Source organism: Branchiostoma floridae, chromosome 10, assembly GCF_000003815.2.
Source record: "Branchiostoma floridae strain S238N-H82 chromosome 10, Bfl_VNyyK, whole genome shotgun sequence".
Lineage (NCBI taxonomy): Eukaryota > Metazoa > Chordata > Leptocardii > Amphioxiformes > Branchiostomatidae > Branchiostoma > Branchiostoma floridae.
In genome coordinates this window covers 20,582,120-20,598,440 of record NC_049988.1, presented here as the reverse complement: position 1 = coordinate 20,598,440, position 16,321 = coordinate 20,582,120, and the positions used below count along the sequence as shown (strand labels likewise).

The 16,321-nt window shown below is 45.0% G+C and overlaps 3 protein-coding genes across 27 annotated transcripts in view; all 3 read right to left on the bottom strand.

Moving 5' to 3' along the window:
* The window catches only part of LOC118423819 (serine/arginine repetitive matrix protein 1-like), a 24,888-nt gene extending 12,701 nt beyond the window's left edge, over positions 1-12,187 (bottom strand). For 5 of the 15 annotated variants that reach the window (XM_035832075.1, XM_035832072.1, XM_035832078.1 and 2 more), the window contains exons 1-15: positions 12,007-12,187; positions 10,736-10,912; positions 9,806-9,989; positions 9,207-9,418; positions 8,547-8,718; positions 8,062-8,199; positions 7,463-7,593; positions 7,036-7,111; positions 6,541-6,624; positions 6,015-6,150; positions 5,312-5,431; positions 4,615-4,839; positions 1,855-1,938; positions 946-966; positions 432-656 (exon numbers count right to left, since the gene is read on the bottom strand). In XM_035832075.1, coding sequence (XP_035687968.1) covers positions 432-656; positions 946-966; positions 1,855-1,938; positions 4,615-4,839; positions 5,312-5,431; positions 6,015-6,150; positions 6,541-6,624; positions 7,036-7,111; positions 7,463-7,593; positions 8,062-8,199; positions 8,547-8,718; positions 9,207-9,418; positions 9,806-9,989; positions 10,736-10,912; positions 12,007-12,070 — 2,049 coding nt within the window. In that variant the 5' untranslated portion in view covers positions 12,071-12,187. The remainder of the gene's footprint in view (positions 1-431; positions 657-945; positions 967-1,854; positions 1,939-4,614; positions 4,840-5,311; positions 5,432-6,014; positions 6,151-6,540; positions 6,625-7,035; positions 7,112-7,462; positions 7,594-8,061; positions 8,200-8,546; positions 8,719-9,206; positions 9,419-9,805; positions 9,990-10,735; positions 10,913-12,006) is intronic. The other 10 variants (XM_035832076.1, XM_035832074.1, XM_035832077.1 and 7 more) reach the window with 10 other exon arrangements.
* A 9-nt stretch (positions 12,188-12,196) lies between these two features.
* LOC118425088 (proline-rich protein 2-like) lies at positions 12,197-13,612 on the bottom strand. Its single transcript, XM_035833907.1, has 4 exons — positions 13,528-13,612; positions 13,007-13,129; positions 12,569-12,898; positions 12,197-12,220 (listed from the first exon to the last, which is right to left on the bottom strand). The coding sequence occupies exons 2-4, from the start codon at positions 13,106-13,108 to the stop codon at positions 12,197-12,199; spliced, it is 456 nt and encodes a 151-aa protein (XP_035689800.1). The 5' UTR covers positions 13,109-13,129; positions 13,528-13,612.
* A 594-nt stretch (positions 13,613-14,206) lies between these two features.
* Positions 14,207-16,321, bottom strand: part of LOC118423832 (sickle tail protein homolog) — a 68,321-nt gene continuing 66,206 nt past the window's right edge. For all 11 annotated transcript variants that reach the window (XM_035832102.1, XM_035832103.1, XM_035832104.1 and 8 more), the window contains 2 exons: positions 14,911-15,099; positions 14,207-14,483 (listed from right to left, as the gene is read on the bottom strand). In XM_035832102.1, the coding sequence (XP_035687995.1) occupies positions 14,222-14,483; positions 14,911-15,099 (451 nt within the window). In that variant the 3' untranslated portion in view covers positions 14,207-14,221. The remainder of the gene's footprint in view (positions 14,484-14,910; positions 15,100-16,321) is intronic.

The window sequence follows — 16,321 nt, the reverse complement described above, 5'->3', positions numbered from 1 at the left end:
GATCCTCCCATCCGAAACACTATACTCTTTCCATCCCAAACAATATATTCCTCTTTTTTTCAACACTACAATGTATATTCCTCTCATCCTAAACTCTTATCATTTGTATTCCTCTCACCTCATACTATAGCGTAAGGTTTATGCAGCCTTCAAGCGGTTGGGCTTGAAATTTACCTTGCACCCTCCTGTATGTCTTAAGTGAAACATTCCCCTTAGAACGTGGCAGAGTCAAATATAAAATTAATAGCAAACCAGACATTTGCCCTGTGACAATGATCATCTGATGCCCTGTGCCTGTAAAGTTCATGACAAAATGTTGTGCTGCCTCGTGTGCAAATATTGTCGGTGATAAAATACAGACATGATCTTTCAGTGCATGCCATGCAGTTCACAAGTAAGAAACACAGACTGGAGAAAGAAAGGAAAAGTACTGGGGAATATTCTTGCTCCTTGTGGGGCATCTCAAGTTTTGGGGGCTTCTTCTTCCTTTTCTTCTCCTCCTTCTCTTCCTCCTTCCTTTGTTTCTCTGCTTTCTTGTTCAGTTTCTTCTGCTTCTTGATCTCCTTCTTGAGTTCCTTGTCGAACTTGGGCGACTCCTTGTTGTTGTTCCTGGAGTCTGGAGAGCTGAGCTGAGGGCTGGGAGGGGGGCTGGTCTCCTACAGCAGTTTTGGAGAACAGGTTAGCAAAGAAGTACGGAGAAAAGAAAGATGGAGAAAGTCAGACCCAACCTTAGCTTAAGTTAAGACTATCGTTTCTAACAGTATAAACAGGCATCAAAATGTCTCTTGCTCAAAAAGTGACACTGACATTAAACAATGCAGGCTTCTGCATGCAAAAAGGTAAACGTTTAAAATCTCCTCTTTTAGACCGCCTTGAAACAGTATCAGCAAAACTTGCAAAGCGCATTTTCATGCAGGCAAGAGCAACGTTACGAGACACACACACCTTGACGGGCTTAAAATGACGCTACATGTAAAACGATGAAGAGAAATGTCGTGAGATGGGGACACAAATTCGTGAGGCACGTTTACAATGAACTTCATCTTGCTATGAATTTAATCATTATAAAACATTTTGAATTAGTAGTTGAGATCAAAATGCACTTGTCAAGAAGTTTCATACATCACTGACTTATACATACACACGAAATGGTGCGCAAGTAACATGAACATTTCAGAATTCACGATATTAGAACAAAAGGTTATCACGAAGTAAACTTGATCACAAAACATGGCCAGCAATATGTGGCAAAAGCTTTGTGGTGCAAACTAAAGACCGATGAAAGTTATCATTGGGACATGTGCTGTAAATGTGTCACAATTTTTCTATCATAAGCTTTAGCATCCAAACTTGGCTATGTCAAAGGATGCACATGCAGTATCTTTATATAGGTATGGAACTTGAAAAAATGAAAAGCTGATCACAAAACAACCAGACAACAACAAAGTGAAAACATGACTGTGCACAATGACAACATGGATCCTTAATGTGAAAGTAACATTAATGTACTTAAAGCCTGTCTTAGCTCACTATAAACTGTTAGAGGCCTGGGAAAACGTGCAACAATGACCACAACTGGTGCAGTGCCATAAACATGCACAGAACTTTTAAAAACGTGAAGCAGCCAAGATGCAAAACAACAACAACCAGAACAAAGTGGACAAGTATGCATGACACAACAACAATGATCAACCGCATTACGGCTAACAATGTTAAAACACTGACAACGTCACTTGACAACGTTATATGTTAAAAACATCCAGGGGTAAGCGTGCAAGAACAACAACAACAACGTTGAAGACAACGACAAAACGCCACACGTGTTTCCGGGATGCATTAACGCGAATTCGCTACCTGCATGAATTTGGTCTTGAGACGCTGGAGCGCCCTGAACCGGTTATGTCGCTGCAGCGTGGCTTCGGTGGTCGGCGGAGGAAGCTTCGCGGGAGGAAACAAACAACACCAGACTGATAAACTACCAATAATCTCAGGTACAGGCATTGCTACGGTTCCTCAGCAAACCTACAAGATTTCTCTAACATCAACCACATTTCTTTTCCATGCCATACAAAAACATTAATGGGGAAAAGTCATTAATGAAAGGGCAGCTGGCAAACGAGTAGGATCGTAGGCTTGCATATTGTTAAGTTCTACAATAATACCACATACAAAATCAATGAACTATTTTCAGTTTGCACATAAAAGCATAAGGCAGACTACTGCATGATGTTGGAATCCTAAACAAACTGTCTGGTTAAAATTTTGTATATTTACCTCCATTTTCCCAAGCTACGAATGATGTTCACCTCCAGTACCATATACAATATTCAACACTCAAACAAGACCTAAATGAGCTTAGGACATCAACTTTCAAACATCAGGAGCTGTGGTCAGTATAAGAATTACCATATTAATTAAGAAATAAACTTTAAGGCTTTTCATTTGATGGCATTTACCCCATGTGGTCACTGCGTGGGGATTCAAATAATTATACCATGACATAAATGAAATCCAACATTCATATTTAAGCTACCCTTCCCCTGGGAAACATTAGGATGGAAATTGTTGTAAAACACTCTATTTCTAATCGTTATTCCTACACTAAGTCTACTACAGGACTCAATATTACAAGACTACAACTGTAACGTTAACTGTTGGTGTATGTAATGTGAAAGTGATGGAACCACATGCATCGGCATGCAACTATGAAGTATCTTCATGGTGACTTGAAAGGAACTTTTTAATCTGTTTCTAATTGTTAATAACTGTTACACACAAATGACACAAACTTTAAAAGGAAAACACAAAGTCCAGTGACTGTCAATGGAAGAACATATCAACAGTCAAACCTGTCCATAGTGACCAACTCAAGGGCACGCAAATTAAACGGCCAGAGTAGACTAGTGGCCATGATAGGACACTGTCAGGAGTTTTAGTGTTTGGGTCAATGGGAAGAATAATCTTAAGCCCCTTTGTGAGTGATAATTGACTTAGTTGTGAACAAGGTCATCTGTGGCTTTTATAAGTCATCTATATACGGTAGAAGACAATGAATTTTGATAAGCCAAACAAAGCACTGACCATGGATGGGGAAGTTCTGGGATGACAGGGGCTTAAGGGACAGGCAAAGTCAGTGGCCATGATGGCTGGTGGTTGTTTTGCAGAGGTGGCCACTAGTAACAGGTTTGACTGTTAAGTACTGTGAGCACTATGACTGTCCGGATGTTCACAGAAAGAAGGTAAGTGTGCATTTACATTGTCGTCGTGTTCGGGTGAGGCGGTCTGGTCCGGCTGCGGCTGTGGAATGGTGAGAAGTGGAGGCGGGACCGAGTGGGGCTTCTCTGGCACGGGCGGTTTGACCGGCGAGCGGACGCGTTGCGGGGTGCCGGGTTCCCGCGAGGGTGGCGGGGAGGTGGGTTTTTTGGGGGAGGTTTTCGGGCTGTCGGGTTTAGCCGGGGGCGAAACGGGTCTCATCATAGGAGGGGAGACCGAACGGTGTTCTTTCTGCCAGGGGGGCGAATGTGGGGCGGCACCAGGTTTCGGAGGGGGGGTTGGCACAGACTGTTGCTGTTTCTTCGGAGGGGGGGAGCTAGCAGGGGGGCTCTTTTTGACAGGGGGTTGGGGCGGGGTTGTCTTGGCTTCCATGGCGACAATTGCGTCTTCCTTTTTCAGTGGTATCGTGGGGCTGGGGGCTTTTTTGGTGGGAGAAACTGAACGGGGTATTTGTTTTGGAGGAGGTGTGCTGGCTTGTTTTGGAGGGGGGGTGACAGCTTGCTTTGGAGGAGGGGTACCAGCCTGTTTTTGAGGGGGTATGCTAGGCTGTTTTGGAGGGGGGCTTCTAGCTGAGGGCTGGGGGGCTGGCTTCTTCTTAAGGGGTAGCTCTCGTGCCTGCTGCTTGGTTGGGGATGGAAGTGGACGGGGTGTGGCCTTCACCGCGGGAGAGTCCTGTCAGGAAAAGGGTTAGTACAGAAGGTTGGTACGGAGGTTATCACAGAGTCCCTGAGTCAAATGTGTTACGGTGCTGACACACATTAGGTGGTTAGTTAGGGCACACCCAAGTGACTGTTTCTATACATGGTTAGGTGAAGTTACTGGAATTATAATAATTATGTTTTTGGTCACAACAAGAGATGAAGACCCAAAATTTCAGCTGTGAAGATTGTTAGAAAAACAGTGGTTTGACTAATATCATATTTCCTATATAAGTTATAACCATTATAATAACCTGTTTGGGCTTTGCCTCTTGTTGTACATGAATATCTACCATGCCAGCAACACCTATAAAACGTCACTGACTGGTCTGGCAACTCATTACTCATATCACTCCACACTACGGTATTGGCATACGTACAACCCATGCAAACAACTCGTATATTATCTACGTTGCCTATCTGTACCTATATCTTTTAAGATTGTGATCACAGACTTGTACATGTAATCACGATTTGTCATTGCCAACCAACTCAAGACATGCCATGCTTAGCAAAACGTAGGCCCAAAACTTCATTTTGCGCTGGTGCGAGGCAATGGGTAAGAATCGCTGACCAATCATGCAGATTTAATGTGTTCTTTTCTTCTCAAGGTCATTCTCAAGGTCATGCAGGCCAAGGGCACCTTGGTTTGGTCCTGCGGGGACTCCTGAAGGTCGGACTGTCCGGTAGAGGTCGTTTCCGAGCTCACTGACGTCGAAGACGGACTTAGTGTCATCTGTTCCTCCTTGGATGGAGAGCTGTCTGTTTCAGACACGGACGACTCCTTGGGTTCGGGTTCCGCCTTCTCGGATTTTGCCTTCTCGGGTTTCGCGGTGTCCTCGGGAGGCTTGGCGGGCTGGGGCGAGGCCTGTTGGGTAGGGGGCACGTGTCAAGCATGGGTCTGTTGGTCTGAACCCTACTGTACTGTCAGACCAGTGTGTCTATACCAAGGTTCTACTAACTGTAGTTCACACAGCCCATGCTGAACTTGTGCCCTTACAAAATGTGAGGAGTAGTACCATGGTTTGAGGTTGGAAGCAGTGATACACACACAGACTTACAGAAGGAGGAATCCTGTGATTTGATATGATGTGAGTTACACCGTGTACACACAAACGTACAGATACAGACTGATGCTTCTAGTGTTTCGCACTCAAAAGTCTGTGACAGGCAAGAACACAGACGGTGGAATGACATTCGCTGATGTGGTGAATAAGATAGTGTCCATTAAATTAAAATTAGATCGAGCTTGTCAGTGTCCCTTGTATTAAAACTCCAGGGTTAGCACTTTCTTTGCACCAAACCCACAAGCGCATGACCACAATATCACACCACTATACCATCTTTCGTCTACTGGAAAGGTGAATCTGTTTGACCTTTGACCGGGCCCGAAACGAGTCCGGTTTAAACAACGCGGCAAGGAGGGCTACACGCCTCTGCTGCAGTTTTTCCTCCAACAGCTAGGGGGAGATGATAAAGGGAGGGACAGGTGTGATTTAAAAGTCACAGACGAACAGCAGAACAAATGGTGAAAGAAATCATGAATACAATTAAATGTACTTTGCAGAATTCATGATCATAATGTACATTGTAGGTACCATAATGATAAAAGAATAAGTTACACAGAATACACACATCACATGCACAAACGAAAAACGAAATGGTCACAACCAACAAGATGACATGAGTAGAACAGAAGTTTTCACTGAAACCAAACTATGATAAGTTAAGCAAAAATAATATAAAGTCCAACATTCAGCGTTGAAGCACTCCCAACATAATTCCCAATGAGGCTGGAAGAGAGAATGTACTAATTACATGTACATGCATTGTGGCAAATATGTCCCAAAAAGCATGCAGCCAACCTAGAAAAGAAAGTGGTGATCTATTAAGTTAACATGACAAATTGTCTGCTGATGTTTAAAAGTGGGACCTTCTCACGATCAACAATTATCGTTGACTGTGTAACACAGGTTTTCCTATAATAGTCAATGAGGGCAAGTCTCAGAAGTTCTTTGTTGTTTTACAGGTAAAATGACCAACCTGAATGCTCTGCAGTCTCTTCTCGTGGTCCGGTGTGAGACCCTTGATCTCCTCCAGCAGTTTCTCCTGGTCAGGTTCTCCCTTCTGCTCGAACACAGGAACCTGCGCCGGGCGGTGCTCCTGTACTGATGCTAGTCTGGGGGGGAAACAGGGCCAGGACTAAAATTAAAATTAAATCTATGGTTTACATTGAAACCAAAAACTGAACTTGGGAGGAACAGATGATTGAATGAAAGTTTTTAAGTCTGGTTGTTCTATCATAAAAGTACATTTGGTGGTTTTGCCAACTCAATCTTTTAAGAACCAAACGTTTCACAGTAGTTGACAAATAAATATTCTTATGTTAGAGTTTCATAAAGGGCTCATAAATCTTGACTGTAGCAACTTGTTTACATTGATCATTGTCATGTACTATATAGTATATGTTGCTGTATTAAGTGTCAACAGTTAAAAGATTTCCCTTTCCTTGGGGATGACTCAATTTGCAGAAATTATCAACATTCAACCATATGTTCACCAATCTCACCTCTGTAACGTGTGCAGCGTCCCCGTCAGTTTCTTGATTCTCTTCAGTGCACCTTCCACCTTATCTGTCTCATCCTTAACAAACCTGCAGAAAAAAGAAAATTTTGTCTCAGGCATCATACAATCCACAGCACAACAGATGACCAGATATTATGGCTTCCCAGTTCCTAACCTTCAAGTGAATTTTAGACAATGGGCTCTTCCAATGTTTCCCAGTCCCAGTGCTATCAGTTCCGAATGCTTTATGTACATATACCTGTACAACAATTAGTTCCAACAAAGAAAGTCCCTTAGAGGACAAAAATTGACCCTGAACTTTGTCTTCCCAAGATCTACAGATACCAAATACTGCATTTACCACAACCCATCTACATACAACTTGCAAGCAGAACATCTCAACCTATGCTGATATATACTACGATATGCAGAAACACAAACAGATGCATCCAAACATTGCTTCTACTTCTTGTACATAACAGTTGCATGCTCAACTGACCTCTCTTCCTGCACGACCACCTCCATCTCAGCCGACAGAACGGCCTTCAGTTCCTCATTCAGCCCTGGCCATGTGTCTGGGGGGACAAGGAAACAAGTCAGGAGTTTGTATGCTGTCTAAGGAGTGGACCAAGAAGGTCTCTATCCCCACATGTAATAGACCATTAGTAGTAAGTTAACTTGAGGTTAAGTTGGCATGCTTGTGATTTGTACTTTGTCATTGTACTGAAAAGAAATGAAACAGAGATGAAGGGGAAAAATTCTTGAGCCCACAGACAGTATCACCAATAGACAAACACAAAATAAAAACCATAAAATTGCAGTACTAGTTGGTCTTTCTTGAGCAAGTAACCAAGTATTCAACACACAGAAAAGAAGCAATCTCTTAGGCAATATATGGAAGATTTATTACTTATGATAGACTTTACCTTGTAGCTCCCTCCAGTCCTTCTCAGACCTGCCTAGTGCCTTCAGCATGGCGTCCACGTCCCCCACACTGACTCTGCAGCGTTTGTTCACCACGTCTGTACGTACCTCCTCTACCCATCTCTCCAGCTCACTACAGGGGAAACATAACATACATGTTAAACTTGAACCCTAACCCTAACCTGACCCTAACTAACCCACACTGACTCTGCAGCGTCTGTTCACCACGTCTGTACGGACCTCCTCAACCCATCTCTCCAGCTCGCTGTGGACGCAACACGTACAGATCGTAAAATGCATGTGTATGCGTTACAATTGGCCTATGTCAATGCACACTGGCCGTACCCCTACTCTTTTCAAGAAATGTGGTAGTGGTTTTACATCAGGTTCAAGGTGTGGCTCCCTCCAAATCTCTTCAGATCCCACCAGGCCAGTGGGGCAGAACACAGAAGTAGATTTGTGTAGATTTGGACCTTAAGGCTTGTCACTGACAGGGGATTTGCTCAGCATTTAATTTAGACAATGCTTAAGGCTTAGAAATGGCATCCTGAAATGCACTGAACTGTGAGTTTCTTTCTTCAATGTCGTATATAGGTTTTACCTTAGCTTTTTTTCCACTATTTCAGCTCTCTTCCGGTAGTTGTGCATCTCCAGGTCGACCCTTGACCTCTGGGTCCTGACGGGGTGAATGCTGCCGCTCGGCGACCTGCTCAGCCTGACCTGGATCTCTCGCTTCACCCTGTGTCAGAGGGCAAAGGTCAAATGTTGTCTACATGTAGATAAATTGTTCAATATGCAATTATGTTGTATGAACTTCAAATGATTTACTGACATGGCCCGTGTGGCATGACTGCAGGCCTAGGGTGTTTGCCCCCAAACCCTGAGGTTCTGGGTTCAAATCCTGCCATACTATCCATCTTGTATCCTTGACAGAGGCACTTAATGCAACTTTCCTCACTCCGCTCAGGTGCAAAAATGGGAAGTTGGCAGACAGAAATACTGGCAGGAAAGGAAAAGTGTTGGTACAAGAAAACACATCCAAAGCTTTACCAAGGAAAAAAGGTAAGAGAAAAAAAGCAACCCTACTTTTCGAATGTCTCGTTCATCTCCTGCTCGTTGTGTCTGTGGATGATGCGGAGTTGGTTCAGCTGCTCTCTCAGCCCCTGCGTCGTGTGGTGGATTCTCTTCGCCTTCTCCGCTACTCGCTCGTCTGGGAGCGGCGACGAGGCGCGACCCGACACCGTGCTCACGCTCTCAGCTGTGGGAGACAAAAATTGTCACTGACATCGACAGCAACATTGCCAAAAAGCAGTTACTTATTAATATTAGCAACTGGATATGATTTCGGAAACAGTCAGACGTTTAAGACACCAGAATCTTGTTACCCGGACGTCTAACCTTTGTCGATGATAGCATCGTTGATCTAAATTTCTTTAAATGTGTGTGTCAAGAAAAATGGTACATATACTGCTTTTTCTACATTTGGAAAAGACTAGACGGTAAATGAACACACAGACCACTACCAGTGGACTAGCCCTCTGTTGTAGTGGTTGTAAGAAGTTGCGTGGCCCATGGGCTACAGAAATTAAGATCTGCAGGAAGGACTTGAAAATTAGCAGACTGACTGAGGCTTCACAACTCTCCACTGAATCCTGAGATACAAAACTTGAGGGTACCTGTTTGTTGTTATAGGATTAAGCAGCAGGTAGAAAGTTAATAATATTTCTGCATAGCTTCCCAACTCACCACTGAATCCTGAGTGCGAGCTCTCGGACCTGGTGACGCTGGGATGGCGTCCCTTCTCCTCCTCCTTACCGGTTCCTGGCACCGCGCCGGCTACAGGTGATCCGTCCTCCCCGTGAGTCAGGGCGGTCTGCACCAGCCCCGCCAGGCTGGCGATCTGCTGCTCGATGTTCGCCATGCGCTTTCTGTTCGGTTTTATGGACGGGAAATACATGCTTTTCAGGGGAGACAAGACAGGAGTTATACAACATTCAACTTGGTGGCTTTAATTTTGGAGTTGTTTAAAATGTTCAATGAAAAAAGAAAGGCCCCAATCTTAGTCTTAGTCCCCTTGTCATCTTTTACATTATAGCCCTTTTTCTTCTGGCTCTTTGACGTTAATCTACACTCTCTCAGAACTAGAGGAAATGCAAGTATAGAGAATTTTTTACCAAACAGAAGTGGATAAATTGACGTTGCACTGAACTTTAAGTAGTACATATAGTAGTCTACTATATTATAACAATCAGAGCTACTGAGTGATTTTTTTTACTTCATACAAAAATCGTACAGCTTAGATCTCAGCCTGTAAAATTTTCCTTTTGTTTTGTCCTAAGTCTCACCTTGCTTCATCGTCATTCACGATGGGCGAGGACGTCCCTGACGTCTGTGACGACCCGTAACCACGGCGATGACCTGTACGCAGCTGCTGGATGACCTCATCCTCCACGTCCGAGCCTGCCAGGTGCGGTAAAGAGCGTCGGCCACGAGGTTGGACTCCCATGACGGGGGAAGCACGAGAGCCACCTGGGTTAGTGAGAGGTCCAGCCACCCGAGATGGGGGAGGGGGGCGTTAGGGAAGGTCGTTCAAGGTCAGCGGAGGAGGGAGACATGGGATTGAAGGATGGGGATAAGGGCGTTAGGGAAGGTCATTCAAGGTCAGCAGGTGGAGGGAGGTATGGGATTGGAGGGTTAGGAATGGGGGGTTAGGGAGGAAAAACTATTGTTTTAATGTCTACAGTAGCAAGAAAGCACCAAACCACACAACAGCAATCAAGACAAAAACTAAGAGTCAACTGATTAGAAAAAACTGAAGATTTTTCTACAAATTGCAAAAAGTGGAAAACTAAAAATGAAAAGTTAAGCAACAAAAGCTGCGTCTGCCTGGATTAAATGCCAGATGACCCTGGTGCTTCCTCCTGCATGTGTCTATAATCATTATATCACATGTATCTCTGTAATTTACTGTTTTTCCTTCAATTTGTTTCAGCAACCTGTTCCCTGTACAACAGCATTTTTGCTATCCTATCCTTGATATTTTTCTTCGCATTTCTACACCCCAAATTCTTCTGTGTCTTGAAGTACTCACTGATAAACAGCTTTTTTTTCTAGTTAGATACATCAGTACAATCATTAAATCTACTCTTTCTACAATATAAGGCAAATATCCATATTGCAAGCTTATCATCGATATCAAATATCATTTTCACTGTTGGCCTCCCAAAAGATATGTCTTGCTCTGCTCTTTGGTTACTACTCGCGCTGCTCCTTACCTGAGCCAGGCCCCGATGTCTGTCTTTGGTACATGGCTGGTGCATGCTGGGAAGGGTGCATCTTCTGGCCGGGGTGCCGCCCTGCGTGTGCGGGAGGGGGGCCATGTGCGGGAGGGGGGCCCGCAGAACCCGACCTCTGGATGGGGTGGGGCTGACCTGGCCCCGCTGGACGGGGACCTACGAAGGAGATGGAATTTTGTCAATCATTTGAACTTAACTTCCTAATTGGCAAAATGTACAACTTATCTTAAAACAAGTGCTTTTAAAAAAGCTGGCATTTTGCCAATGTTTGCGTGTGTGAACGTTTTTTTCTAGTTATTAGAATGTCATATAAATAGAACAGAGTAACTAAACCTGATATTGGCGCATGGAGAGATTCACATATGTGCCTGAACTGCAGCAGATCTAGACGCCACCTGTTAAAATTTGCGTGAACTGCAGCAAATTTCACTACACATTGCCTGTTTTTGAGTGAGCTCTGTTGCGGGGCATTTTTAATTTTTTTTTTTTTTTAATAAGCATTTTTAAGTTGTTTTTTTTAATTTTCATTTCTATTCGGCAAAAAAACGAAGCGGCAAATCCGTTAACCAAAGAAATAAATTGGTGTGGCCAAATGGATGTAAAAATTAGTATTTTAATGGATGTAAAAGAGAAGAAAAAAAAGTTGAAAAAAATCTACCTCCCCAGATTCGAACCGGGTGCATTGGTTTAGAATGCGTAAACTTTACCACTGCGCTAGTGCGAACATGTTGAAGAAATGCCTGTTTTAACAGGTATACAAATGTTTGGCATGGATTGAACAGGTCCGTTCATCTCAACATCACAACGGCGACTACACTGGCCAGAAGGCATTTTGCGACTGCAAGTCGCAAAATGCAAAAAACACACTCTCCAAACATTTAATCACCAGCATTTTCAGCAGCCATGGAGGCACCTTGTCCGCGGTCTATGCCCAAGGATGGGCAGCAGGCATAAGTATTACTACACTATATACTTACCTAGCACAGGTGTGTGAGTGGAAGGGTTGCTGTTGCCAGCTTTATTAAGTTTTTCCACACCCCACTCAATGTTGGGAGCACAATTCGCTCATTGTCATTCTATCATTTACATCTTACAAAAATATATCTTCATCACTTTCATGACATAATGCACAGATTTTTCTTGATGTATGGGATGAAATTCTTGTCCTTCCCCACAAGAAAATTTCTTGAGCTGGAGAGAGTCCTGTGCATGTGTGAATAACGGAATGGACAGGTGTGAACTACATGTACCTTGTGCAGGTCTTTGCTGGTAGTAGTTTGGCATGCTAGCTGACTTGGGTACTCCAGCTGGCATGCCAGGGTGACCTTGTGGATGACCTTGAGGACGACCTTGGGGCGGGGTACCTCTCTGTGGATGACCTTGGGGTGGGGGTCCTCTCTGCTGTGGCACCTACAGCAAAAGCAAGGATTCATCTCACTGTCATGCATGAACTTTTGCACGGGGCTTTTGATGTACAACAAACATACTTCAAATGCATTGTACAGCAAATAAAAGTCAAAATTGCCATTTGGCAAACTTTAAAGAATAAAAAAGTGACACCACACAGACTAGAAAGAATAAAGAGCACACTCAATACAAAAGTTTCTTAACTTGAAAGGTTTTGCAAACAGGGAGACGTTACAGACAACACCAACTGTCTTTCATCCAACTTTCGTTTTTCATTACAGTACATTCAGCTAACCAAATGATGAAAATGCCTAGTAGTGGTATTACAAGTAGCTGTCAGTTATGGTACATGTATCTAAAACATAAATTTTCCCCAGAAGAAAAGTATACAACTGCCCTACCCACCTGTTGTGCAGAGTAAACGTAGGTCGCGTGCTGCTGTGCCACATGTGGGGAGTGGGGAGAGGTCCGAGGGTGGGGGCCTACTTGCTGGGGGTGGGGGGCACCCTGCTGGGGGTGGGGGGAACTCTGCTGTGGGTGGTGGGGAGATCCTTGTTGAGGGTGGGGGGATCCCTGCTGTGGGTGGGGAGGTCCCTGTTGAGGGTGGGGAGATCCTTGCTGGGGGTGGGGGGAACTCTGCTGTGGGTAGGGACCGCCGTGTTGTGGAGGCTGTATGCTGTGTTGGGGCGCGGCCTGAGACTGGCTCACGTAGTACGCTGTCTGCTGTCGGCTCACCTGAAAATACAGGTAAAAGGTAAATGTGTCATAAATTGAACTGAATCTTGAAAACTCAATGATCAAAAGCTTTCATAGAAAATACAGTTGACAAATTGTGCCCTTCACCTGCTGCTGTTGGTGTTGAGGGGGTGGGGCACCCCCCTGGGTGTGCCGCGGGGACGCAGGAGGGGGTGGGGCAGCATGGGCCGGCTTAGGGGGACCACTCATGGGGGGTGGGGGGCCTCTGGACTGTAGGGGAAAAAGGGATATTAAGAATATGTATACAAAGACCAACTTGTTTTGGGGAGTAAACACACTTGTTTATATGCCTGCCTCTGTACTGTAGACTGCTGACTTTGCTGTTTGGGCGTGCTGTGCTCATGTGTACAGGTGTGTGTACAGGTGTGTGTACAGGTGTGATTACAGGTGTGTGTACAGGTGTGTGTACAGGTGTGTTACCTGGTACGGGTGTGGTTGCCTCTGTACTGTAGACTGTGGACTTTGCTGATTGGGCGTGCTGTGCTCAGGTGTACACCAGGTGTGTGCACAGGTGTGTGCACAGGTGTGTGTACAGGTGTGTGTACAGGTGTGTGTGTGTGCAAGTGTGCGTACAGGTGTGTGTACAGGTGTGTGTACAGGTGTGTTACCTGGTACGGGTGTGGCTGCCTCTGTACTGTAGACTGCGGACTTTGCTGTTTGGGCGTGCTGTGCTCATGTGTACAGGTGTGTGTACAGGTGTGTGTACAGGTGTGTGTACAGGTGTGTGTACAGGTGTGTTACCTGGTACGGGTGTGGCTGCCTCTGTACTGTAGACTGTGGACTTTGCTGTCTGGGCGTGTTGTGCTCATGTGTACAGGTGTGTGCACAGGTGTGTGCACAGGTGTGTGTACAGGTGTGTGTACAGGTGTGTATACAGGTGTGTGTACAGGTGTGTGTACAGGTTAACAGGTATGTACAGGTGTGTTACCTGGTACGGGTGTGGCTGCCTCTGTACTGTAGACTGTGGACTTTGCTGTTTGGGCGTGCTGTGCTTGTGTGTACAGGTGTGTGTACAGGTGTGTGTACAGGTGTATGTACAGGTGTGTGTACAGGTGTGTGTACAGGTGTGTACAGGTGTGTTTACAGGTGTGTGTGCAGGTGTGTTACCTGGTACGGGTGTGGCTGCCTCTGTACTGTAGACTGTGGACTTTGCTGTTTAGGCGTGCTGTGCTCATGTGCACAGGTGTGTGTACAGGTGTGTGTGCAGGTATGTGTACAGGTATGTACAGGTGTGTTACCTGGTACGGGTGTGGCTGCCTCTGTACCGTAGACTGTGGACTTTGCTGTTTGGGCGTGCTGTGCTCATGTGTACAGGTGTGTGTACAGGTGTGTGTACAGGTGTGTGTACAGGCGTGTGTACAGGTGTGTTACCTGGTACGGGTGTGGCTGCCTCTGTACTGTAGACTGCGGACTTTGCTGTTTGGGCGTGCTGTGCTCCGATGAGCTGCCTGACTCTGAGACGTGGTTGCTGAGCTGCTGGATCTTCTGCTCGTTGCTCTGCTTGATCATCTGGTAGGTCTGGTGGGACGTGTTGTGCACAGCTGTCTGGTACCGGGGACTGTGTCTGAAATAGCGATGAAAAAAAATTATATGATATGACTGCCCTTCTGCATGTTAAAGGTGTACCAAATCAGTATTGGAAAATGCAGACATGATAAACAGTATTGGCACACTGTACATTAACTTTAACTCATGTACCGAGTCAATCTCTGGTTAATCAGAATTTCATGCTTGTCAGAGGGTCTGCTCAACTGTGTAAGGGTGTCAAGTGCATCAAATTTTTTATCATTTTTAGAACAGCTTGCGAAAAGATGCCTGTGCCGAAAGATGCCTGGATGCATGGCTAGCTAAAAGGCTGCTCATACAAGTGAGGGTAGATGGTAGTCGTCTCAGTTATTACTACATGATTGCATAAAGATATTACACAAAACAAACTGTATCAACATATATAGAGAGAGAGGTTATCTTCAACAAATGCTTAATGTCTTTACCTGGCCATGTCAGGACGTGGGGAGGGGCCGTTCCGGACCGAGTCGGTTCCGTCCTCTTCGATTACCAGGCTCACGTTGGAGACAGTTGTCGAGGACAGCGTAGAGTTGGGGGAGGGAGTGTGGTACATCGGCAGGGTGTCGGCTAACCCGGGCACGTGGATCTTCAGACACGCTCGGTCCTGTACCTCTCTGCAACAACAAACAAACAAACAAACAAACATCAACACTGTGGAGTTGGGGGACGGAGTGTGATACATCGGCAGGGTGTCGGCTAACCTGGGCACGTGGATCTTCAGACACGCTCGGTCCTGCACCTCTCTGGAACAACAAACAAACAAACAAACATCAACACTGTGGAGTTGGGGGATGGAGTGTAGTACATCGGCAGGGTGTCGGCTAACCCGGGCACGTGGATCTTCAGACACGCTCGGTCCTGTACCTCTCTGCAACAACAAACAAACAAACAAACATCAACACTGTGGAGTTGGGGGATGGAGTGTAGTACATCGGCAGGGTGTCGGCTAACCCGGGCACGTGGATCTTCAGACACGCCCGGTCCTGCACCTCTCTGGAATAACAAACAAACAAACAAACAAACATCAACACTGTGGAGTTGGGGGAGGGAGTGTGGTACATCGGCAGGGTGTCCGCTAACCCGGGGACATGGATCTTCAGACACGCTCGGTCCTGTACCTCTCTGGAATGACAAACATCAATATGGTCATTACTAAAAACGTATTATCTAGGAAGGTCATACGTAAATTGGACAGGCTCTTTCCTAACTCATCTGAAACAACATACATCAATATTGGTCTTGGTCCTCAATGGTGCAAAGAATACATCACTGTAAGGCAATCTTCACACTGAAAACTCTGGGAAAAATACTGTCAATACATGTTAGTTTGAGGATGTCATCAAAGGACAAATACAAAATAGAAAGACATTTTCTACGCAGATCTTTTACAAGCAACATCATAGGAACAACACAAGAAGAACGGAGAAACCAAGATTTTGCCGTCTATACCTTGGGAAAAAAGTAAGGAAGCCAGTTGCCACAATCTCAAGACTCTCTAATAATGTTTCTGACTATCTAAAGTCAAGGGCAAAACTCTTGTCTGGCAATTCCAAACAACTTTGGGTCTAAAAACATACATGGAGTCTACCGGGTCCAAGTAACAACAAACACCTCACATTGTGCAAACTCTACCATGGCATGATAATATTCAACCTTGCCTATAACAATTCCCTCGACAGTTGATATAGTCCTCTTGCCAAATGTCAATAAGGCCAATGTACTGACGTGGACTTGGGTCTCAAATTTTCACATCAAAACATGTTTATAGTGCAATATTACAACAGCTGACATCGAGATCCCCAGTTATTCAATAAAGAAAAAAATATTGTTAGCTAG

Excerpts from the sequence above, each read along its gene's own strand:
- LOC118425088 (XM_035833907.1), bottom strand. The coding sequence starts at position 13,108 with ATGAGTGGTCCCCCTAAGCCGGCCCATGCTGCCCCACCCCCTCCTGCG. Across the intron at positions 12,899-13,006 it reads CTCAACACCAACAGCAGCAG|GTGAGCCGACAGCAGACAGC; the intron begins GTGAAGGGCACA and ends CTGTATTTTCAG. Across the intron at positions 12,221-12,568 it reads ACGTTTACTCTGCACAACAG|CCCCGTGCAAAAGTTCATGC; the intron begins GTGGGTAGGGCA and ends GTACATCAAAAG.